Here is a 26,639-nt window from a genome sequence, read left to right as displayed (position 1 = left end):
GAATCTCAAGCAGACTCTACACTGAGCACGGAGTCTGACGCAGGGCTGGATCCCACGACCCTGAGATCATGACCCGAGCTGAAATCAAGCGTAGGATGCTCAGCCGCCTGCACCACCCAGGTACCCCAAATGTTAGCGCTTTTTAAAAATAAACTTTATATAAACTTTAGTCTCAGGGGCAAAGCTGATACATTCTTTTTATACAATGTGGCCCCTTTTGAGCAGAGATGAGCCATCACATGGTTCATAAGGACGACTCTTTGGAGAAGGGCACGGGGGATTCTTTGGGACACATCCCTGCTGCAAACCCAAGCGGTACTGACATTGGGCTGCCAGCCTCCAAATAATTAAGAATTGATTTACCTTTATATTTCAATAAATCACAACTTGAATTCTTTTTTTTTAAGACAAAAAGGAATTTTAAAAGCACCTAGTCCAATTCTTCATTTTCAGGATAAGCAGATGTTCCAGAAGTTTGAATTACTTGTCCAAGTTCTCTGTAGAGTTAGAACTGTAATTAAGTTCCCCATCTCTCTTCTGCATTCTGCTCTTTGCTACCAGATTTGACATAAAAAGGAAAGTTCAGGTAGGTGGTTTTAAACATCTGTCAGCCTTGAATAGAAATTATTGGTGTCACTGTTACCTTATACGAGACTATATGTTATGGATGGCAGACAGTTGAAGGACTTAAAAGTCTCTTTTGTGACTATGCTCTTGCTATCTGGTGGAAACTATAGGCATACATTTCATGACAAGTTTGGGGAATGTGCACACACATAAAATTCTGATTTGGAAAACAGCTTGATTCAATCCTTATTTTTACATAATTAGATTTGAGCAAAACCAGAATATGTCTCCAACACAGCAAATTTCATATGTACAAATATTTGTTGAGAGCTAGCATTTTCTAAATGTTTTGCAAGACAGAATGTGGCAAATGTCCTGCTAAGTATTATATTAAATATATTTCTCTAAAGTAATATTTTTGTTATTTTCTAAACATTTTCTTGAACTACAAACAATATTCTGCAATACTGGAGAAAATGTAATAAGGAGTTATATGCCTAGTTACATATGATAGCCACAGTGTTCCTAATCATTTAATCACGATGAATGACAGTTGAAGAATTATTTTATTTTAAGTTGGAAATCAGTAGAAAATACCATTATTAGTAAGGAGTCCTGAGTGGCTTGCATAATTTGTGCTTCTAGATTTAATAGCATCAAGGTTAGTATTGAAGTGATCTCATCTCCTTTTAGCTTAGTTTCTTGCTAGAGTTTGCACTCTGTATGTTGTTACTGCTCTGATTTTCTCAGCCCCGGTGAGTAACATCACTCCCTGAGAATGAAACTGTTCTCAGACATTTAATGCAGCTGGAACTAATGTCATAATAAAAAACAGTTTAGTCTCAGAGTTGATTGTTCGCCATAAGATAAGGCTTTGGATTGATATTTATTTTGACTAATGTTCTGGGCACGGCTACAATGCTTGGGTAACTACTGTGCAAAAGAACAGTAGAGTCAAGTAGAAGTTTATAGTTTAAAGGACACTTGAGAACACTTAAACCAGCTTCTGACCTGATGTATAAATCTTCGATCTTGTAACTCAGCAAGCATCTCTCTCCTGGAAAACTTCCAGTGGTACAAAGCTTAGCTCTTCTTAAAGCATCCCCTAATTTTGCTAATGTTCTCTTAGAGTTCATCTAGCAAGTTGAAATCATTTCTCTTTAATTTAATTATTTTCTCATTCATTCATCGAATATCTCTTGGGCCTCACTCCTGGGCCTGGTACTCTTCTATGTGATGGGGCTGTAGGCAGTGGTCTGTGGAGTGAGATGCGTGGGTGAAAATAGAAAGCAATTGATAATGGCCCTGTGAAATCTGTCCAAGAGCCCTGGCTGTGGGTAAGGAGGGAGTTGGGAGAAGATCTTTACATGCTAGCTATCTGAGCTGGCCTTGAAGGGTAGGGCTGCCCTGCTCTGCTCCTGAGGATGGAAGGGCTGGGGCAGGGTGCATCCCAGGCAGAGGGAACTGCATGGGGAAAGACACAGGGTCTTGGGGGCCTCTGCATGGTGCATGTTGGAGAAGTGCAAGCAGTTTTTTTGTCATCTGGGTACAGAATGTGCATGAGAACGTGCTGGCAGGGAACGGACTGAGGAGACAGCTTCAAGGTGATTGAAGAGGGCCTCTGTGCCCTGCTGAAGCATTTGAATTTGACTGTCTAGGAGAAAGTTGAGGGTAGTGAAAGAGAGAGCTGGGCAGGCACCCTAGGGGCAGCTGGGGGAGCTGTATAAGCAGAAGAACTCCATCTGTGTTTCCTAAAGCTATTGAAGGGCGAATCTGAGGTGGAATCTGTGAGCTGGAGAGTTCGTTAGAAGGTGATTATAATTACCTGGCAAGAGACTGAGGGCCCGAACTAGCCAGAAGTGGTAGGAAGCGGGGAGGAATTCACCAGCCGTGGTGCGGGAACAATCTGGAGGACTTGAAAGTAATTAGATGTAGGGCTGAGGAAGAGGGAGAGGTTCAGGCTGTCTGCCAAGTTGCCAGTTTCTGTGATTGAGGCGTTGATTCTACCATTTACCGAGATAGGAAATGCAGTGGGAGGGACACGCAGGTTCTGAGAGGAATGGAAATGAGTTCAGTTTCAGAGATGTCAAAACTAGGAAGGGCCGTGCAAGTGCAATAGGTAGCTATATCACAGAGCTTTATCCCTTATTCATTCACTAGACCTTCAGATATCTGAAGATTCTTCTGAACTGATTTAGGAGTCATCTTGTCTCTTAAGCTGACTGAGAAAGATTAAGAGAAAGCCCTGAGGTCAAAAGAGACTTGAAGTAGTATTAGGTAATATATAGAAGAACCCTACTCTGTCTTTTCATCACATAAATCCTCTGTGATGTTGGGCTTATTATCATAACAGTTTGTATGTGAGGAAACAGGCTTAGGACAGATTCAGTGATACCCAAAGCCATATAGCTAAAAAGGGGCAGAGGTGGAATTCCAACCAAGGTTTTTGGGATTTGGTGGTTTCTCACAGTCATTATGGCCAAGCCCATATGCCTTTAATAGCCTCTAAGACTGTGTTATCTGGTCCCTGCTTGGCTTTTCATTCTCAACACATGCCAGTTTCCCTTCCTTGAACATGTCCTGCTGCCTTCCATTGCTGGATCTTTGCTTTTCTTTCCGACTGGAATGTACTTTTTCAACCATGCTTTCCCTAATGAACTTGGTAATTAACCTTCAGAGCTTCCTCTCTGAGAGAAGTCCCTTTGACTCTATGGAATAGGTCAGGCACCACAAAAAGGAGGCTTAGAGCAACTTGTGTTATTCTTTCCCAGTGCTTACTACCGTTTGCAGTTACACATTTATATCTTTGATGGGTTGATTAATGTGTGTCCTCTTAGAAAATTTCACCAAAGACTAGAGATGGTGCCTGTTACTGCCATACCATCATCCGTGTATCTCCAGCACATCTCAGAGGACCTGGCCAAGAGCAGTTGATCAATATATATTTTTTGAATGGAAGAATTACCTCAAAGCTCATGCACTTAGCCATTCTATGCTACTAGAAATGTTTTGGAATATACCACTTAAAAGAATTACACATTTCTTGTTATAAACAGAAGAACAACGTATAAATGACCACTGATAATAGACTATACCAAAATGAAGAACCTGATAATTTATTATCAGAGCTATGATATTGAAAATTGGCTAAACAGCCTATAAGAAATTAGAGGATGGAGAAACTAAGATCAGTTATTACTGATCAGTTATTACTTTAAAGAATGATAAAGAAAGGAGAGAATTATTTATAATTGTGCAAGAATTTAAGGTAATTAAATAAAATATCACATTAATAGACATTCCTGTCCCCCCCTCCCCCCATGAAACTTAACAAGGTATTTAAAGGTCCACATACAGCCAAGTAGAGGGAGAACGTGTAGGCTCGGATTTAATCATGTGGTCCAGGGCCCCCTGCTAGCCCTGTGTGTTTTAATAGGTCCTATTATTATTTAGGTATGGAGAAGCCAACAGATCCGGTGACTGCCACTGAAAAGATAGTTTATTATACTCACAGATCACGAGAGAGAGAGAGAGAGAGAGAGTACATGTCTCATCACGAGGGCCAAGAGGGGAAGCACTGGGGTCCATCTCAAGGCAGAGAGAAAGAGAGGGACTGGGCATGTACTTTTACCGTGGCTACATCAACAAGGAACAGGCCAGACAAAGGAAGTAGGTTTTGGATTGGCTAGTTTAAATACTTTCAGCAGCCTCTGGAGTACAGGGGCTATCCTTGGTTGTCTGGTACCTAGTCCTTGGGGTGATCACGGCAGGTGTGGAGTGGCCCAGGGTGAGAGCACGCAGTAGAGGAGGTGGTTGGTGTGTGGGGTCTGGGTTGGTTGGTTTGTATTTGAAAATGAAAAGTGTGAACCTGGGAGAAGGACTCCTCCCAATGGGAGTAGAGGGCAGGCAGCCAAGGCAAGTTGGCTCAGGCATATTATTAGTTTGTTCAGACCAAGGTGTGTCCAGCTTGAACATATAGAACAGATGTTAAATCATCAAATTCAGAAGCTAGAAGCATGATTAATAAACTGTGGCTGACCCACTGGGTAACTTTATTAGGTTTATAATCTGTTTTTATTCCCACCAGAAATGAGGATAGTAATAACTAGTCTTATTCTTCTCAGAACTGTGGTCCCAGGATTCTTACTCTGTTTTAGGCCATTGACCCCTGAGACTCTGTTCACCAAAGAATATAGTTAGGACATTCAGACTTAGCCTGGCCACTACAGACTACCCGCCAGCCTATGCCTCCCCTTTTAAAAAAAGAACCCTGCATGCTGTGCAGGCTAGTGTCTTACCCGTGGAAATTAATATGCTCATTTCTAAACTTGGAAGGTAGTTAGAGACTAAGCCTAAAGCTCCAAAGACCAAAGGCTTGGATTTGAATCTCTGCTCTGCCATTTAGGGTCTATAAGACCTTGAACAGATTACTTCATTTTTCTGTGCTTCATGGTACTTTTTATAGTTTGTAATTATCTGCCTTGTGTCCCACAAGAAGCTTCACAAAGGCTGAGATCTAGCATCTCTTATTCATTGCCGGGTCTCCAAATCTAGTACAGACGGTATGAGGCAGATAGCAGGTGCTGAATAAATATTTGCCACTGAATGAAGAATGAGCAAATTCACTACCTGATTTTTAAGCAGGTAGCCATATTTCCCTACGAGAGGCCACAGAGCTCTGCCAGTTCTGTTTGCCTTGGAGCCTTTATCCAGAAAGCATTTTCATGAGCACTGCGTCAGTATAGACCCATTCCTACCCTGTATATTCATTATTTCAGTATTTAAAAGCTAAATCTGTAGTGCATAGTGGTAATTGATGTTCATTAAGATGCCAGAAATTATTAAAAATCAAATTAAAGTCAAATTAAGTTCTGAAGATAAGTATAAGGCACACTTGTTCATCTAAGTAGGAAAGACCTTCAGAACTTAAGGGCTAACCTTCAACTTTTTGTAAAGCTTCCCAGGAAGACTCATTTTGAACATGTTCTACAAGGTTGCTTTAAAAAAAAGTTGGGCGCCTGGGTGGCTCAGTTGGTTAAGCATCTGCCTTCGGCTCAGGTCGTGATCCTGGAGTCCCGGGATCGAGTCCCACATCGGGCTCCCTGCTCGGCAGGGAGTCTGCTTCTCCCTCTGACCCTCTTCCCTCTCGTGCTCTCTATCTCTCATTCTCTCTCTCTCTCTCAAATAAATAAGTAAAATCTTTAAAAAAAATTGTAAAAGTTGGTTGTTTTTTTTTTAATTATGGACAATTTAAAACACATATATAAGGAGACTTTAAAAAATCTTCATACCATTGTCGTATCTCAAACAATAACTTCTTAACGTTTTCAAAGTATCCAATCATGTGAAAATATCCCCTGTCATTTCATAAAGGTCTCTCTGTGGCTGTTTTTGTTTGAATCAGGATCCAAACCAGGTCAACATATTGCATTTGGGTAATCTCTTAAATTTCTTTTAATTTATAACAGTTTCTCCTTCCCTCTTTTTTTTCCACTTGGCCAGTTTTTTTAATTAAAGAAACCAGATCATTTGTCCTGTGATATTTTTCATATTCTTGATTTTGCTGATTGCATCCCCATGGGGGCATTTAACAAGTTTAAATCTATTCCTTGTATTTCCTATAAACTGATAATTAGAGCTGGAGGCTTGGTTAGATGCAGGTTTGACATTTTGGAAAAAATACTTCAAAGGTATCTCTGTGTACTTCTGATTGCATCATGTTGGGGGGACACATTATCTTTTCTTGTGATACTCAAACTAATTGGTGGGGGCTGGTATTTTACTTCAGCCTGATCTCCCCATTCTAGAAGTTAGCCTTTCACACTATGCAGTTCTCAGCCCTGACTACACATTAGAACATCTGTGTAGTCTTACACATTTCTCATGCCTTGGCCCTACTTTCAAGAATTGATCCAGGGTGGTTCTGGCTTTTTTTAAAGGAGTCCTAGGTGATTTTGATGCACAGGAGGACTGAGAACTACGGACCTAATAATTTGGGTAGTCGTTGAGGATCTTTGCCTAGAGATTCTTTATTTCAGTAGGGGTTGTAAATAGTGATACTCTTATGCTTTCTGCATGTGTTAACAGAAATTCTGTAAAAACCTTCATGAAGTCTTTGGCTCTTTCTTTAGTTTGTATAGGAAAGGTAGGATAAAAAATTGGATTCTTACCAGTTTTCTGAATAATGAGTTGAGTATCCACCATCCTACAAAGGTGACAAGTGAGTTTTAAGTATTATTATCCATTCACAGATTTTAGCATATTTGATATTTCAAATCATTGCATTTATTGTTATTATTACTACTATTTTGATGCTCAAACTGTTTGACCTTTAGACAATGGAAGTCCTTGCAATTTCTCCTGCCACTTTCTTGGCAACATCAGTAGTATGGATTTGATTGCTTCCTTGCTGATTATAAATGACATGTTTTAGGCTCATCTTTCATATCTGATAATTTAGTCATTCGGTGGCCTCTTCATCTTGTGCAATTCTTGTCTTGAACTTAGAATCAGCTATTTAATTGTCTAGCTATCTGTGTCCTCCTTTGGTGACATTCTGTTTAGTGGCTATGACAGGATTACAAGATGAAATTGCAGATATTTATAACAATAGTGAATTTCTAAACGGTAATTGGGAAAAAGCGTAATGCTCATGTAACAAAAAAAAAAAAAAAATCCTTAATTGTTTTAATGATTAATCCTGCAGAGAATGTTGCATAAATCCTTGATCACCAATTTGTATTTTTTTCTTTCCAGCTAATGTCCATCAGTGTGTTGGCAGTTTCTGCTTGGATGAGGGACTACCTAAATAATGTTCTGACTTTAACTGCAGAAACAAGGTAGGCTTTATAATTAATGATTGCTTTCTTTCATCAGGTTTCCTTAGACTCTAGTTTCTAAGTAACTTTGCCCTCAGCGGTTTAGATGATAGTGCTCTTCCACAATCCTTTATCACAGACACTTGCATTTTCTAGCATTCTCTTTAAGGTATGCCACTTGCCTTGCGAACATTTCTGGGTATGGTAACACCAGTTGCCTGTCCTCTGGACAGTGTGGCCGCTGCGTCATATTTGTGCGTAAAGGACAGCATAGCTACTTTTCTATAAGAAGATTGCTGCCAGCCTGCTTACCTTCAGATCCCTCAGCTAAGGAAAACCAAATTCAGCATTGCCATTTTCCTCTCAAATTTCAAAAGGTTGATCCACTAATATCACAAGGGGCAAATTACTTTAACTTCTCCCAGCCTCCATTTCTTCATCTCTGAATGGGGACTCCCCATGCATCCCTCTAAAATGTCTGGAGAATGAACTGAGGTGCATTTTTGTGGAAATCCTTAACACAGTGGAGCTTAGTAAACAGTAAGGGCTAATTTTTGTTGTTACTATTACTCTTACTAGTATGGTTCTGGTTAATGATTTTTTTTCATAGTTTTCCAGCAGCAATCACCTCCCTTCCTCTTTCTTTTAATAGAGACCAATTTCCTTTTACACAGCAGTCTTTTGCATTTTGGGGGAGGATCGGTCGGCGGCAGAAAAGGTGCTGGCCAGGTCAGAGAAGAGGGAGATTCCTGTTTCTTTCCCTCAGGGTAAGGCTTCAGAGCTAAGAGTGGATGGACTTCTTACTGAGGACCCCTATCTTATAAGAGATTTTAAATGAGTTGAGGTAGAAATGCTACCACTTGTATAAAAAACTAACCAAAACAAAACAAAAATAAGACAAGCAAGCAAATCGGTGATAGCGCAGTGATTTTGAAAAGAGTTACACAGTCATCCGCTTTGAGGCGTGATGATTTAAAGGATTAGGAACATGAATCTCAGTTGTGTCTTGTACTGTGTCTTCGGTGCATTTTGGTTATGTTTTATGTATAATATGACATCATTGTTCTTTCAGGGTAGAGGAGGCTGTCATCTTGACTTATTTTCCTGTCGTCCATCCAGTCATGATTGCTGTTTGCTGTTTCCTTATCATTGTGGGAATGTTAGGATACTGTGGAACAGTGAAAAGAAATCTGTTGCTTCTTGCATGGGTATGGTGTTTACGTCTTCTTTTTATTATGGGAGAAAAGACCAACCAGTGCTGTATTATTTTTTTCATCAGCGCACAAGATTACGTGCTTAGGGAACCGTGATAGCGGGTCTCTAATCTGTGGTAATTGTTCAACATCCTGTGAGAAGGGAAGCGTTCTTTCCATGAGAGATGATTTTAGCACAAGTATTTGTTGTCCTCAAATGGGGAGGTATGGAAATATGTACGCTATTTAATTATTTCACCCAGGTTATGTGTTGACATTTTCATTTGAAAGTATGAGTTGTTGCCTTGTGTCATGGGTCCCTCGGGACTAGAACAAAGAAGTTATAACAGAACTCTCATTCTCTCTCTCTTCCTTTTTGAACAAACCAGCCATAAAACCCATGTGCAAATTCAGGTGGTGAAATAGCAGATAGATATTCAAATCCCAGCACCACCTTTACATAGGGTAGCAGGTAGAAGTGAGTCTTAGTTTCCATAATCTTAGTGGTTTTTGTTGTGTTTTGTTTGGATTCTGAAAGAGTTGACCAGATTGCTTCTTAAATTCCCTTCAGCACTCACATTCTATGATTCTAAAATCTATGATTCAACTTCTAATTAAAAAATTAGGAAACTCTCTCTTAACATTAAAAATTTGAGTCAATTTAAATTATAGTTTATGTATATATACATACACATATGTGTGTGCATATATATATATATATGTATATGTATTTGAAGCACACTGAGTGTATAAAATATTTCATGTTAGCGGCACCAGATAGTGAGGCTGCTACCATGTAATTGCAGACATCTCAGATTCCGGAAGAATTAATTCATTGGATATATTCCTTTCTTTGCAGTAGTTCTCAATGCTAGCTGTGCATTAATTTCTTGTAGGGAATCTAAACAAACATTTTAATGGGGTGCTAATATGCTGGATATCTGAGCAGGAAAAAATTCTGATTTGTAGCATTTGAAGCTTTCCATGGGGTAAATACTTGCAGCATGGTTGATTTCCGGCTACCAAAGTGGGATCACTGAATGCAGAGTTGGGGAGAGATGCGCACAAATTGGCTCTGAGGAGTGAGCTCCTGCACACCAGTGCTTGACTGGCTCCCATCCCAAGCCAATTAAAACAGAATCTTAGTGTGAAGCTGAACTAAAGCTTTTAATTTCACAGGAACAACCTGTGCGAATGTATTAGTTGGCTTTTTGGAGGATAAGTCTTGGCTTCATGGACTCTTGATGTCCATGACTGGGAAACAGAAAGTGCTGCAGAAAATAAACCACACTCAGAGAAGGGGAGCATGCCCGTGACCTTACTTCTTTCCACTTTGGTATACAGTGAGGAGAATGTCAGAAGGGTTTGGAATCTTATTTTACCATTTAAGATATTTGGACAATAATTTAAACATAAACTCAAGGACTTATTCTATATGAAACTGATAGTTTAAAGGACAGAGAAGGTGTTTTGGACTTAAAAAAATCTAAGAATCCTTTTCTTTCCTTAATTTTATTTATTTATTTTAGAGAGAGAAGGGGAGAGATTGAGAGCAGAGGGAGGTGCAGAGGGAGAGGGAGAGAATCCCAAGCAGACTCTGCACTCAGCATGGAGCCTGACTCAGGGCTTGATCCCATGACCCTGAGATCACGATTTGAGCCAGAACCAAGAGTCAGATGCTCAACCAACTGAGACACCCAGGTGCCCCACTCTCAGAATCTTTTTTTAAAACCACAATCTTAGGGGCACCTGGGTGGCTCAGTTGGTTAAGTGTCTGCCTTCAGCTCAGATCATGATCCCAGGGTCCTGGGATCGAGCCCCACATTGGGCTCCCTGCTCAGCTGGGAGCCTGCTTCTCCCTCTCCCTCTGCCTGCCACTCCCCTTGCTGTGCTCTCTCTCTCTGTCAACTAAATAAATAAAATCTTAAAAACAAAACAAAACAAAAACCAGGATCTTAGAATGCTGTCCCATTTACACAACAATTTGAGGATAACTATCTTCCCCCTGTCTCCAACTTGTGTGATTCTGGATGGTCCCTGGAACTGTGGGTTTGGGTGGGGTGGGATAGCATATTCCATGGATCTCAAAGACTTTTAGGAACATATTTTGAGAACCATTTATGCATTCCGTTAGGCTGCTTGAATGCTTGTAAAGCAAGTTGATGAAGAACCAAGTAATTTGGTTTCTGCTTGAGGCAGGAAGAGCCATAGATACCTGTGATGAGAGGCTACTTTATGAGGCTGGAAAGAACCTTATGATGCAAAGGTGACATGGGGGACTGAAACCATAATAATGACAAAGATGATGATAAAGTAGTTTATATGAAGAGTTTTATATGAATTAATCAATTTTGTCTCCTTCACAATTCTAATGAGATAGATATTGTTATTCCCATAATATAGATGAGGAAATGAGGCACAGATTGACTGATCTGCCTGAGTTAGCTAGTGAATGGAGAATATGCTATTCAAACTGTGGCACCCCAGTACAATATATTTTTAACAGCTTCACTATTTTACTTTACAGTTGCTGCCTTTTCCTAAGTGCTTATAAATGTTTCTTACATTATATAAAACATTTTCCCTATGATCTTTCATTTCTTCAACCTGACAACAATCACCTAAGGTAGATAATTATAAATGAGGTTCAGAGAGGTTCAGTAATTTGTCCAAAGTCACTCAGCAATAATGTGTGGAGCTTTGATTCAAACCTCAATGTTTCTGGCTGCCAAGCCCATTTTCACTGGGCCTTTACTGTCTCTAGTAGATGCTTCTCAACCTTTGAAGCCCAGCGCATTTCCCTAATCATAAATTTTGTTTATAACCAGCCCTAACTATCAGACTACACACAACTTGATAATATGAGCTATTCACCTTGCCTGTAGCTTTCATAAATGTTTATCAAATCGAATAATGGACAGGACATTAGAATAGTGCGAGTAGGCAGCCAGCATCTCAGAGGGAAGATTAGAGCCAGGAAGGCATGAACAGAGTGAGATTTTCAACGAGGAGACTGACCCACTAAACTGTAATTCTACTGGAATCAAAGCAGATCTTCATTTCGGTGCAAGAAATAAATGGCCATCCTCACCACCTTATCTTTGGATGTTATTTGAACACCAGGGTTGATTTCAAGCAGGTTTATTGTTTGAACTTATATTGAAATTGTTAAAACCCCATATGAAAATGATCATCTTTAAAAGAAATAAAATAAAATAAAATAAAAAAGGATAAGCCTGACTCTTAGATAGGGTCAAGGGGAATGACTTCTTTTTTTTTCCCCCAAATTTTAATTTAAATTCTAGTTAGTTAACATATAGTGTAATATTGGTGTCAGGCGTAGAATTTAGTGATCCATTACTTATGTATGACGCCCAATGCTCATCATAACAAGTACCATCCTTAATCCCCACCATCCATTTAGCCCACCCCCCAGCCACCTCCCTGCATCTACCCTCAGTTTGTTCTCTATCCTTAAGGGGAGATGGTTTCTTAAAGGAGCGGAGGGGCATGAATGGAAAATATGACAGGATGTTAGGTCTTTGGCAAATATTTGCAAGGCAACTCTCATGTTTTCTTCCTTTGTGCCCTTTAGCTTATTATCCTAATTAATATTTAAAGAAGTCCAATGCATTCAATCCAACTCATTCATTTTCCTGTAATAAATGGAAATTGGTTTTAAACCTTAGTTGGGTACTACTCTCAAGGCTTTTAGCTGTAGACTAAATGAAATTCATTTGTTACTGCAGTCCTACCTTGCTAGTAACATAGGCATTAGGAAAGCGGTGCCGGCTCAGGGGAATGTAAACAGATTGAGCAGACATGTTTACAATATCGACAACAGCTGAATGTCACCATCAGGAGATCAGCACTTGTCAGAGTGCTATGCTAATCTACATTCTACCTCCAGCAAACCACAGTTAGCCAAGCGCTGGTCAGGACTTACCTTGGAAGCACCTCACACATTTAAGACCAAGGACCTTGTGTTTCAAAGAGAAGGTGTTTGTTTGTTTGTTTCCCAATTATATTATTCCAGAACATTTACATATGGCTAGTGATTATATGGAAGCACTTGTAAAGCTTTCTTAAAATATACTGTGATTGAATCAGATTTGAAATGATTCTCTTAATGGAAATCAGGTAAATTTTTTATGGCCATGAGGAAATTAACTATCCTCGGTTCTTTTGTTGGTTGAAATCATCATGTAAAACTGGAATATCTTGAAACAGTAATTTTCTACAGACTCTCTGTTTAAGGCCTTCTTTCAAGTAGTTATATATTTTATAATTAATATAATTATAAAATATATATATACTATATAGATAGTCATAAGCAATTAAGTTAAAATTAAACTATTAAGTTAAATACCTTTATTATTTTCTGTTTATGATTTTGGTTGATAGCCTAGCAACTATGTTTCTCAATCAAGGTCCATCAAATTATTGACCGCATATTCAGCGTCTGCTCAATGTTTTACCCTGTTTTCTCAGAAAATACAGCAACTTTATATGGTTAGACTTATTTTACAGATGAGGGAAGGAAGGATGCCCAAAGATATACAGCCGCTAGTTGCCATCATTAGCATTCAGAAACAGCCCTTGCTCAGAGCCCATGCACGCCTCACACCACCAAGCTACTGTTACGTTTAATTAATTATCAGCATTATTGTTGTAAGACTTAAATATAAGAGTAATTACTTTTTTAATTTATAAGTCCAAGGCATTCAGTAGTCAATTAATCTTTAAAAATATAATATTTTAACGTCCTTATCATGAAAGGAACTCCAGAAATTCTGCCATAGTTCCTTCTTCTTTTGTCAAAGAATCTAACCGTTTCTCCTCTCCTTTCTCCCCTTCTTCCCTCCTCATCCCTGGTTCTTTGCTTTTTCCCTCCTTAACCAGATATCGTGTACCCAGTCTGTGGTCGACACTGGAGATACAAAGGGGAAAGGGGAGAATACAAAAAAAAAAAAAAAACCAAAGCGAAATACAGTATTAAAGTTATAAATAAATAAGTGTGGGAACACATATTAAGGAGCAATTGGAGACTTTTGGCGGGTTTCAAAGGAAGGTCTTTATTTGAGCTAGTTTGAAAAGGTATTGAAAATGTCTCAGAGGTTTCTGGCGGAGAAGGGGAGGCAAGGGGCTTTAGAACAACATGAAGAGTGTGCAATGACACAGAGGAGTATGGAACATGGCAAGTTTAGGCAAAACTTAGAAATTCCGGGTGGCTACGGTGTCAGTGCACAGCAAGAAGCACATGAAGGAGTCCAATTGTGAAGATCTTTGTAGGAGAGCGTCTGATGTTTCCCTTGGGCTGTGAAAAACCGACGGGTTTTTGTAGCATTTAGGGCTGGAGACCTGGAGAAGCCCTGTTAGTGGTTACACAGTAGTCTTCAAAGCCGTGGCTGGGGTCTGAACTATGACTTTGGGGACTGGATGGAAGGTGGCTGCATCCAGTAGACCTTGCTGAAATAGAATTATGGATACATTTAGTTGCACGTGACAGTAATATTTGTATTACTTGACATCAGGAAATGAGGTATTATTCTACGTTTATGCACTTTTCATATGATCGAAACACATCTTTTCAACACATGCAGATTATTGTGACATCTCAACTAGAACTCTTTAAAAGCTACCGTTTTCAAAGTTAATTGTTAAACTCGCAAAAAGTCTCAGGCAGAGGACACTGAAGATGATGCAGGCATTTCTGGATCCAGAGACTTGGTTTTCACAACTTGCTTTCGTATGCACAAAAGCCCAGGACAGAGTTCCGTGACCTCCTGTTTCCTCAGTCATGTTGGTTTGACTGACTCTAATTACACCCCAGAAAAGCACATAAGCAGATGTCTTTAAAATGCAATGTGTCCGAGACGGGGACCCTGGACAACTGGGTGATATTCAGGCCCTTAGCGTTGGGTCTTTGTGACAGGATTTTGAGTGCTTGTTGGGCTTTTTGCTTACTTTGGGGTTCGAAGTGTGAATAGTTCAAGCGTTTATATTTCTGACCTGTGCATAATTTAGGTGTACTCTGTCATGGTAAACATTTTAAGCTTTGTTATCTGTTGTTTCTTAATATATACAGTTGAGATAGCTTTGGTTCAATATAAGCCACGTACATGTATATGCGTTAATTTGGTGAATGTCTTTGGTCCGCACAGAGTTTAAAGCAGGTGTCTGTATGGCAACGCAAGCTGCTGAGAGGTCTGTCCTAGCTGTGAGTGCTGGTGACTGGCTCAGCAAACCAGACCTCGGAGGCGAATTCAGGGTTGTGTGGTAGTTTTGCTTTGTCATCTGCTTCCACGTTGTCAGTCGGTTGACTTCCTTTGGCAAATGTAAAACAGGAGACATTCATTTAAAATCCTATAGCTATCTAGATGACTCGGGAAACAGTTCTCTAAAAGTTAAGGGCAGTAAGAGGGCAAGTGAACGCAGGTAAAAGGTGAGAGAAGTGTCGTTTCAGCCAATGAGGAAAGTAGCTTTCAGCTAAACTTCTTAGAAAAATGTTTAGTATTTACTTTATGTGCAGTGTCTCATGAAGTTGATGATGAAATAATAGCTTATGAATTAAAGTTAAGGGTTTTTTCGTGAAATTTCATAAATTTAAAACACTGTTTCAGGATTGTGGTCTATATGCTTTTCCCTTTTATCTGATAAAATATCCCTTATAACCAGACAACGGGCCCTGGTTATGTGCTCAGATTAAAATGAATCATCTCCGCTCCCATGATGGAAACACCAATTTAAATTTTATTTGAAATGTATAAACACTGTTGTGGTTTCACTTAGTATTTGTTGGGCAATATATTTGAGTGATTCTAAAATAAGTGGTTATCCGAGAATTTTCTTCAGGGGGCTGAATTGGGAGGCTTACAGAAGGGTCCTTGCGGCGGGGGAGAAGGTACTTTGGCAGCACTGAAAGGCTGGTGGAGAGAGGTATTGTGATAAGACTTGGAAGCTCCTGAAGGGCATTTGTCAGTCATATCATAAATGTGTACCAGATATGCAGGGCAGAGAGTTGGCAATGTAAGCGTTAGCCAAATTATAAAGAGTCTTGAATGTCATGCATACCTACTCTGGAGCTGGAAGTTCTGTGAGCCTAAGAATCATGTGATCTATCTTTTCCTACTTAACACTGGTAGCAGTGTCTGTTCTTGCTTGTTTCTGAGCCTTCTGCTCATTTACCTGGGAGAAAACAGCTACCTGGTTTTGCCACTCTGGGCTAAAGGAGCTTCACATTTAGAGAAACTTTTTGTTTGTTTGTTTTAAAGATTTTATTTATTTATGTATTTATTTAGAGAGCACACGCACAGTGGGGCAGGGGGCAGAGGGAGAGAGAATCTGAAGCTGGACCCTGTGCTGAACTCAGAGCCCAACATGGGGCTCCATCTCAGGACTCTGAGATCACGACCTGAGCTGAAATCAAGAGTCAGATTCTTAACCGACTGAGCCACCCAGGCACCCCTTAGAAAACCTTTTTTTAATGATAGGAGAGAGAATAGAAGACATACTTTATTCTAACAGGGTGCCTTTACTGATGAAGAAATAAAGGCACTCAGGTGGGGAAGTCTATCTTATGTCTTAGAATTTTTTTTCAGATATATATTATAAAAAAATTTCTGTTCATCTGGTTGTGTTTAGTTCAGGGGTCATAGCAAAAATATGGTTATCGAGCTAAAGTAGGCACCAGGAAACCGGGTGCTGGGCTAAGGTGCCCTTGGGGAGATAAGCCAGGTTCAAGGACTCTTGCGGAAGGGTTAGAACAGTAGTTCTTTGGAGTGCCGCAGCAATTTTCCAGCCTTGGGGGAAAAAAGTTCCATAAACAACTGACTGGTATCAGAGGATTGTTGTAGAACTGCTTAACTTGTTCAAGAACAAACTTCTCAAGCGTGTGAAGCATTTACCCGCAGATGATGGATACGCGACCTTCAAATAATCGTTGGTCTGTTTATAAAAGCAGGTCTTGGAAGATCTCTAATTTTCAACATTGGTATAGCTCAAATATTTGTTGCAACAAGGGTGCATTTCTTTAAAATCATTCTGTAATTTATGCTATTTAATTCAAACTATTCCTTCTATCAATTAGACTGAGTTATTGATGTTCGAAAAACTTTTGTGAGAGTTTAAAGATTTTATCATTACTCACACATGGTTTTCTTTCCCTGATAATTAAGCATGACTGTGAATTGAGTTATGTTCATATGCTTTCTTCTTTTAAGGAAAAAAATATATTTTTGGCTCAGGAAGAAAGTGTTTTTACTTGAATAGATTTATCAAAAAAAAAACACACACCTCTGTACTTGTAATAAATATTTGTATACATGGATTTGTACAATTTAAAGGGAACACTTTATTTTAATACTCTTTTTAACAAATAGGGTTTGTGGTTATTCTGGAGAATATACAAAAATAAGTTAAAGTGCCTATCTTGTCTGAAAAAAAGGTCAAATAATTAAAAGACTGTGATTTAGAAGAAGATACTTTCACAGACATCGTTACAGATAGGTTCAAAAGTTACTGGCTGATATTAAAGTATAAACTCTCTTTCCGTCCAATAAAACATCAGGCTTTTAAAATTTCCAATTTCCTAACCTGTTGTATTATAAAAGATGTTGTCATAAAGGTGCCTGCAATAATAAGCTCCTGCCCCTCTTGTTTTGGGAAGGGATCTGGCCACATTTGATTGGGTTTGAGTGAGAAGCACAATCTGGATAAGAATTGAGTCTGGTGTTCTTTTGGCTCTTGTTGCTTGGGATATTGCTAAGGCTCCTTCCTGTTTGCACTTCCCTGCCCAGGGTCTGGTGATGGGAAGCCCTGTTTCAAATTCTGAGGAACGGCGCCATAATATGTAAAGAGAGCCCTAACTTCAGAGACCAGTAATGCCCTGTAAATCTTTGGAGCTAGAGCTGAGCATGCGGGCTGGAGCTGACCTAGCTTACAAAGCAACAGAAGCTGTGTATGTGGTAACCTGTCTATCATACTAGTTGACTGCCTCCATTAATGCTTTACCTCCCATGATATAGATCGTTGACTCTGGGAACTCGAAGCCCTTGGCTAAGTCCCTCAGATTCTGGTGTAACACGTTTCTCAAATAGTTTGAACAGTGCATGAAGCAAATACGTACAAATTTGAGCTTCAGCAACATCTTTGATAAAGAAATTAGCTTCGCAATTACCAGTGTAAATGAAATTGAAAGGGAGCATAAATTAAGAGAAGTTATTAGAAATATTCTTCTATATTTATTCAGTCAGAAGCATGAACAAAGGACCATAGCATGCCCATATTTTTGTACCTTAGTTTGAATTTCTGCATGGGCTCAGCAGTTACAAGACTGTGTTTCTTCAAAAATTGGTTTATAGTTCCAGCTTTTTCCTAAATTAGACTGACCTCATTCCATTTATGATTCTGAAAAGAAAGGATACTTAATGTTGCCTTTTCTTTGAAGAATTTGTCGAAAGACATAGGACACGGTGAATAATTAATTGGCCGTCGGAAAGTACCATATCGTTTGGAGACCAGGCTTAAACAGAGGCTTTGTGTGGGTGTATATTTTAAGCAGCAAGTACTCTTGGACTGTTAGTAGTTTAGTTCCAGTGGATTCTTAACAGAATGTCGGCTGTTCCATTATCTTGTACAAATATTTGGCACTGGAATTCTCTTATTTACTAACTATAAGTAATATAATATTTTTAAACCTCCAATCACCAGGAAAGGAAAAATAAACAGCTGACATAGAGATACTTAGCACTGAAAGCTTGCAGAGTTTAGTATTTGACAGGGTAGAGACTGGAGTTTATCATTTATCATTTCATGAATGCAGGCTTTTAATCAAACTTTTTGTTTATTAAAAGTGCTGAGTATGTGGCATGTAGATAGGAGTCAAAAGGCACCATGTTTTAAAAGTATTAAATTGTCCAGTCAAGTACGTTATACTTTGAAATTGCTTTTATTTGGAGGGAGGTGAATCTCAGGTGGTACTAATTTTCCAAGATAAGCAAATCTGACTTTTTTGGTTTCAAATTATTTTGAATGTTATGATAAAACGATCTGAGTTTCTAGTTATAAATTAAGAAAGTAGCAGGTTAAAATAACTTCCACAGTGTTTATAATTTTTACTTTTCTCTCAGTGAAATATATTCTTACTGAAAGTGTTCTGTGATACTTGGTTGATTATCTGCTTGCTTGCACAGAGAAACTTATGTAAAGGTGTTCAAGGAAAACATAATTTTGTTTTAATGTAAAAATTAATTTCCAGTTGGCATTTACATGGAAAAGCAGTTTGGAAAATAAGTGCCTGGTCTATTTGTGGTAGGTTGGATATAGGTTGTTTTGCTTCCTCTCTCTATAAAGCTGGATAGAATGAAGATAGAAGTTTTGTATTAATAGGATGTTTTCCATAAAAATGCTCTTAGTAATCAAAAAGATTTTTCCTATTATTTCTCAATTGCTTATAAAATGTAATACTCTTCCATACTCAATACATTGGTTGGCTTTGTTAGGACAGATTGCTTTTATGTTTTTATTAGACTAATAAAAGTTAGAAATGAAAATTTAAAATTTAATCTATTTTTCCAAAAGTGAAAATTATTTGATATTTTATACAAAACAAATATTACTTTCTTAGAAATTTTATTATTATTGATTATTAACAGTAAAGAATTAAAGGTGTAAAAAGAAAATAAATCACTTTCCCTTAGTAGAGCTTTTATGAGAGTTCCATTTAATGAATGGTTAAGCACTCATTGGCAACATGGCACCAGACTTCATTATAAAATTGTAAAATGTGAATAAGAAGAAAAATTAATTTTACTACTGGGAAGAAGCTGGTCTGACTGATTTAATATAAGTTCAAAACATAAAAAGAAAAGATGCAATTTTTGATATAACTTGTCAAGGATTTTACATAGCAATTAAAGCAGCGTTTGTGCCTTTAGCCATCGTTAGGTGGAAAGAAAAAGGACATTTTTTTGCCATCCTTAAAATTTTGATATTATTGGCAATCTTTTTTTTTCCAACTAGGAAAGATCAAAGATGGGAACATAAGGTTCTAAGTCATTCCCCATTAGTTCAAAGGTAAGAAAAGTAAGAAGTTGGGGGTCTAGAGATGGTGGCTCATGAGGTATTGCTAACACTACCACCATCATCCTTCATAGAACAGGTGCTATGTGCCGGCCACTGTTGTGTGTTTTACATTAAATTCTGCCAGCCAGACTCTGGGGTTGGCACTATTGTTATCCCCATTTTGCAGATGAGAATGCTTAAATACAGAAAAGTTAAGTGGTTTGCCCAAACAATCAAGGGGTAAAGCTGGGATCTGAATCTAGGATGCTTGACTTCAGAACCTGTGCTCTGAAAGACTTAATGGTCTGTTGCCCCTCAGTTGTGGATGAACATGCCTATAGCTCCGTTTTCTCATTCTAAGAAATAGAGATAATGATGTTTCTGTAATATTTTTTTAAGGAGTAAATTATATAGTGCATGTAAATCTCTGGCACAATAAATTATTTGTGCCTGCATATATGTGTGTGTGTATGCACTCACATACATATATTTGCGTATTTAGTTATATAAGTATACTTTATTTTTTACATACTTTTAATACACTTTTATATACTTTTAATGTTATATACTCACAATACTTGAATATATGAACATATGTATGTCTCCAGAAAGTGAACTAAATCCAGGCCTCCGTCATTGAATGGAATTGTCCGTAACATAGAGTTCTAAGCTTCATAATTTTGTGACTGAAATGAGCTGTCATGGAAAATAATCCAACTCACACTGATTTAAGCAGACCGGATGTGTGATTTTAATGAGCAATATCACAGGAGAGATCCAAATTGCCAAACAGGGTCTAGTGAAAGAGAGAGACCTCAGGGTTGGGTCTATAAATCACCTCTAAGTGTACACTTTTTGTATTTTGTTATAGCACTCCGTATTTTGAGCTACTGATGGCACATTTAGCAAAAAGATGACAGCACCTGAGCATAAAGTTTCCAGTTGCCACCCACCCTCTTTAGTTCCAGTAACCATGAAGTATAATTGGGCCACTTAGAATTTTCAGCCTTTTGAATAACTTTTTCTGTGTAAAACATAGATAATCCTTCTGCCTCCAACCTTCTTCTCTTTGGTGTTGAGGCTTCAGGGAGACTATTGTTTGTTCTAATTTTGCTTTTACTTTTACCACAGTGCTTCATAATTTACAGTTAATTTAATTCTCAAAGCCTTCACATGAGAAATAGTAGTCTACCATCCTCCCATTTTCCACTCTAAGGGGCAGCCATTTTCAACTTTGTTTTAGCAGATTCCCTGAGAATTTACTTCCCCATCTCTAAATCTCATATTTATGTAACCCTTTTCATTCTTTTAGTGTTTAGCTTTAAGCACTATCCATTGACTTCCTATGATGAAGAACTTATTAAGATGGAGATCTGACACGCTTTCCTGCCCCCATGTCCCAACCTCTCATGCAGACTTCCTATCACAACTCAACACGGATATGTCATAACTCTGGATAGATCAGTCTTTAAGATTATAACTATGTAAGTGCTATTCGCATTTGGGCCAGGGAAAGTACTGGGTTTAATTTTTCTTTCTGGAATAATACTTTGTTTTTCTTAGAATTAGTAACTTTATCTTCTATGTATTTCTGTCTAATTCAACTCTTAAACTCACTCTGGTGTAACTGTTCTCTTTCTATATTCAAAATTTGGGGCATCCTATCGATTTTTTTTTTAAAGAAATCTGTCTCAGAATATTCTAGACCTGCTCCAACCTAGGCCCACTGAAACTCTTGCCATCATGGGCTATCCCTTTACTACCATTCTGGGATTTCCTTTGTCTCTCTCTCGTTTTAGAAATTATTTTTGTTTTCTGGATTCCAAGTCATTGTCCTTTTCTGTTCAATCTCACCTTTTAGGGAGCACATCTTCCAATAATTTCCTGAAGAAGCATACAGAGGAGATAAATTTTAAAAGCCTGTATGGCTAAAAATGGCTTTATTTGCTTTTTCATGGTAATTTTAACTATGGAATTACAGGTTAGAAATCATTCTTTTCCCTCAGAATGTTGAAGACATTCCTCCATTGCCCTTTAGCTTCTAGTATTCTACTAGAAATCCAGTGCTTATTTTGGTTTGATTGGAGTTTTGAACCTTTGTGGAAAAGGTATGTAAATTTGAACTTCAATTCTCTTTTCCAATACTGTACTTTATCCTACACTGTAGCTAGTGTCCCCAGTCCTGAGACTCTGTTTTACTGTCTCCACAGAATATACCCCTAACTTCTATATTGGTGGGTCTGGATAGTCACCCAGCTACCTAGTGTGGGGAAAGGGACTTGGGGTCTAACTTCTTCCTAAACAGGTTTGCAATGAGTCATTCTATTTTTAGCCCTACCTTCATCCACATCCAGTGGTATCCTAGCTGCCAGCACCTGAGCATTTGGAGGATTCAGTTGTTTTCAACTTTCCACACTACTGGTTAAGCCTTCAGCTTTTGGGGGACTGCTGAGAAGTTTGCACATTCCAAACTATACTTGCTGTTGTCTCCTTTTCCTTTGCCCCCGGGCTTATGCCTTTAAAAAAAATCCCTTTATTTTTATGTTAGGGAAATTTCAGGAGGGTGAAGGGATAGGGGCATATGTTTATTAATCTGCTTTCTTTAGGAGGAAATCCTGGGGTGGGTGGTATCAGGGAACCAAATCATTTTTATAAATAAATGTTTATTTAAGAAAGGACCTCCTTGAGATTTTACTATTTTGTCTGTATACATACAATGAGATGAAATAACTTTTAATAGTGAGGAATAAATCCCCTCTGTTTCTACTGGGGATGCATTTACCTACAAGTCACCAAGGGCTTAAATAGGAAGGTGGGATTTCATGTCCTTCTCTTCCTCCTCAAATACTTCCAGTGGACAAAGGGAGCAGTTAGCCTAAGCCATTTTTACCATTTTGTGGCCAATCTTAGTTTAAAATAACAAATTGATTTCAATCCTTTTTAAAAAGAAGTTGGGTTCCCCACCCACCACTTCCTGCTTTTAGCTTCCTAATAAAGATGTTTGGAAAAATACCAGCTATATTCTCACTGGATAGGGATTTTGTAAAGATTTTATCAAATAGCTTGTGGGATTAAATGTCCTTTAGTGGGAGTGCCACTGATCCTGATCCAAGGAGATGAACAATCTTACTCACCATCATCCTCTGATCACAGTATATCTATTCAAGAAATAGACCTCGAGTACCTGCACTATGCCAGTAAGCATGTTAAGTATTTAAGCCAAAATGGTACCCCTTGTCCTCATTGAGTTCATATTCTCTAATAGATGCTGTGATATGGTTAATAATAGCTACCATTTAGGGAGTGCTTACTACACAACAGCATTCTACCTAATTGAATCCTTCGCACAACACCGCGAGGTAATTCTTAACATTCTCACTTTACAAATCAGGAAACTGAGGCTTAGTGGTTTGCCTGAGTTCATCCAACTGGTATGTATAGGAGCCAGAATCTGAAGCCAAGTCTATTTTATTTCAGAGCCCATGTTCTTCTCGTCTGTCTAGTTTAAAAAGAGTCAACAAAGCAATTTCATATACAACGTTTTATGCGATCTTTTATCCAACCCAGTGAGAGCTCTCATTTTTTTTTTTTTAAGATTGTATTTATTTATTTAAGAGAGAGAGCCTGTGCCAGTGCATGAGCAGAGGGGAGAGGCAGGAGCAGGGAGCTCCATGTGTGTGGGAGGGATTGCGGGGGGGACTGGATCCCAGGACCCCGGGATCATAACCGGATCTGCAGGCAGCCACTTAACCCACTGAGCCACCTAGGTGCCTTTAGAGGGCTCTCATTTTTTAACTGAAGGTAATGATTCTCAGCTTGAGAGATTTGGTGGAAAAAAAAAATCACTAATTAATTGCATCATTTGGGGGGTGTGTGTCCTGTTGTCTGCTTGCCTTATTTGATGCAGTTTTTTCATGAACAAATGCTTAAAGATAAAACTTATTCGTAGAACACAAATTTTAGTTTAATTACAGTAGAGGAACTTAGCTATTTTAAGGAACTCTGTACTGAGCAATTTTAAAAGCAAATAAAATAGTTTGTCATGCAAATGATCGCATTCTAATTTCCTTGCATAAACACCAGTTTCTCATTCTTCATTTGCTTGAAATGTTTAGTCCTTAGTGGCTGAGGGAAGATGGGGGAGTCTGTACATTGCTCCTTTTCTTTAGCTTCGCTAAATTGTCCCAAATGTTTAAAGGCACCCTGGATTATCATAGAATAATCCACAAGGAAGACAATAGTAAAACAGAGAGGCAATATTTAAAATTTCTTTAAATGTGTTACTAGAAGTCAAAAGGAGTCAAATGTGAGCAGGAAACTCAGCTCATATTAGAGAATCACAAGGAAATCTTTTTCGTTGGTAAACTGATCGTTATTTCCACCAAACATTTGTTGACGACTTGCTGCGTGACAGGTGCTGCTTGAGTTAGGTACTTACTGGGAATAAAATAATGTTCAAGAACAAGATCCCTCCCAGCCAGAACCATTGGTCGGGCATTTAAGCGAGCTCTGTGACCTGTGTGTGAGGCAGCCAACTGGTTTAAAAGCTACCGCCTCTGAGGCCTGGTGCTCAGCAGACAGGGGAGCCCTGCTCTACATGGAGGCAAGGAGAAAAGTAAAGTGGTAAAGAACGAGAGAGGAAACGCTGGAAAATGATGATGAGGAAGAAACTGCATCACTTTGTGGGGAACGCAGGCTCTCTGTAGGAGAAGAGAGGACAAGTCAGTATTGGATTGTATGTCACAGAATGGTTGTGGACAGCATTTGTATATGTTTTATACATTTAAAATAAAAAAATTTTTTCAAACCACTTTCCCATGTATCATATCAGCCTTGATGGTAATAGCGAGGACAACTTTATTTTTATCTTCAGTACACAGACGAGCAAACTGAAGCCAGGCTAGCTTAATGATTTGCCCAAGGTCACAGAGTGTGTTCAGAGCTGGGTTTGAACTTCAGTCTTCCGACTCCAAATTCTGAGCTCTTCCCACCATTCAGGCAGGACAGCACCCAAGGAGATGAGAGGGGCAGATTTGTCTGCAAACTAGGTTGGCACAGACCATCTCAGACGGGAGCGTGCACGGGGAAGGGAGAAGCACGGGAGACACAGGCTGACACCGTCAGGGGAGATATATACGTGGTCCCAATAGTCGAGGACGACGGGTGGCTTCTCAGTGAACATGATATGCGTGTGCACTTCATACCACAGCAGAGGTCAGCGGGAGCTGTTGCTTTATTCTGTGCTCGCTTTAGTCTGTTCAAACTACGGATTAACAGATGCCTCACTCAGATCCAGCCCTTAAACGAAACAGTGGCAAAGTGATTCTCTGAGCTATAGTCAATGTGAAGATGACCATCGAGGCCTCGGAGCTCACTGGAAAAGAAAAAGTAGGGATGAATGAGGTTCTCTCTCTATGTCATGTTAACAATGGATTTGGCATTTTCCTTGGAATTAGAAGACTGGATGTGTGAGGCCAACACAATGACAAGAAAGCAAGGGCAGCTGACCACAAAGCTGTAGCATCGTTTGCAAAAAATATATACATATTCATACTCATATATTTATGATTTGAATTAAATTTGAGATTTAATTTGTTCCAAGAAAGTCTTATAACGTGGTTAAAACTTTTATTTTCAATCTGGAGGTCAAATGAATCTGTGCTCCTAAGTAGAACAAAGACAGAAGAACTGTTTTATATGGAAGAACTTGCACCAAATGACATCATTAGAAATCTGAAAGATAAAATCATTTTAGAGTTTTCCCAGAGTTAAAGGAGTGTCCAACTTACATGGACACCCTCATTCCCGTGATGGGTGATTTCAGTTTTGAGTTTTTGGTTTTTTTACTTTTTTTTTTTAAGATTTATTTATTTGAGAGAGAGAGAGAGAGAGAAAGAGAGTGCACGTGTGAGTGCAGAAGGGGAGGGGCAGAGGGAGAGAGAATCTCAAATAGACTGCACGGAGCGTGGAGGCTCGATCTCACAATCCTGAGATCACGACCTGAGCCAAAACCAAGGGGTGGATAGGATGCTCAACCAACTGCACCAGCCAGGTACCTCTCAGTTTTGAGTTTTTAATGAGAGATTGTTTTAGTTATATATGCTTTATGCATTCCTGGGGACGCTTAAGTTATGGTGTTGCTAACCCACGGCAAAGCCCACTATAAGAAATCCAAGGTGCTGTCATGCATGTAGTTACTACACGGTTTGGATCCGAAGGCCTGGCAGAGTAACTCAGGTATTGCAAGTATTGCTTACATCTGGGCACTTTGCCCTTGGTTCTGTGCTCGGGGCATTTCTGCTGTTGCAGCACAGACCTCATAAACTGGCCAGTGACTCCAGGAGGCGAGAAACAAGAGAAGTGACTCAAGCGGGACTTACAAGGATATAAAATCAATCCAGAAATCTGCATGGTGACCCCCAAGGCACAGTAAAGTTATCTCCTGACCAGCAACAGCAACCATGTCTATGTTTTATTTTAGGGATGTCTTGCCTTTTTAGGGCTGCTTTGGTTTTCATTATAACCAAACATCAATTTTGAAAAAAAAAATTAGGTTAGGGATTTGGGAAAACAAAAATATCCCATGGTGTAATTTTTCTCTGAAGTCTTACTGTCTTGTAGGGTCTTATCAGAGGTAGAAAAAAAATGGATCTGGCATACAATTATTTGGTCTCTTTGTAACATAAGGTGCACATGTGATATTGTTCATGTCTACAGATCTCTTAAATAAACCACGAAAGAGAGTTTGGAGAAAAACTGACTTGGAGTGCTGGGTTCACAAAATTTCTTCTAATCATCATTTTAGGGCTAAAATCTTTAATAAAGTAAGGCAATGAGATTTGAGTAGATTGAAGCTGACCAAGAGTACTGCATTTCTTGAAAGTAAAGGTGCTTATAAAGTGGGATACCCTTAAGAAAATACTACTTTATCTTTTGAACCAATTTTGATTTTCAAACTGTGTTATTATCTGAGAGATTATGCAGCCATGTATATATT

General features: G+C 38.8%; 1 protein-coding gene across 1 annotated transcript in view; it reads left to right on the top strand.

Annotated features, from left to right (window-relative positions):
* Window positions 1-26,639, top strand: part of TSPAN12 (tetraspanin 12) — a 59,033-nt gene that overhangs the window by 5,124 nt on the left and 27,270 nt on the right. Inside the window, exons 2-3 of the mRNA XM_028104973.2 lie at window positions 7,324-7,406; window positions 8,458-8,593. Coding sequence (XP_027960774.1) covers window positions 7,324-7,406; window positions 8,458-8,593 — 219 coding nt within the window. The remainder of the gene's footprint in view (window positions 1-7,323; window positions 7,407-8,457; window positions 8,594-26,639) is intronic.

This window comes from Eumetopias jubatus, unplaced genomic scaffold (assembly GCF_037043125.1).
Source record: "Eumetopias jubatus isolate StellerSeaLion01/CBP00866 unplaced genomic scaffold, mEumJub1_p1.0 scaffold_14, whole genome shotgun sequence".
In the NCBI taxonomy this organism is placed as follows: Eukaryota; Metazoa; Chordata; class Mammalia; order Carnivora; family Otariidae; genus Eumetopias; species Eumetopias jubatus.
This window is presented reverse-complemented; position numbering and strand designations above follow the sequence as displayed.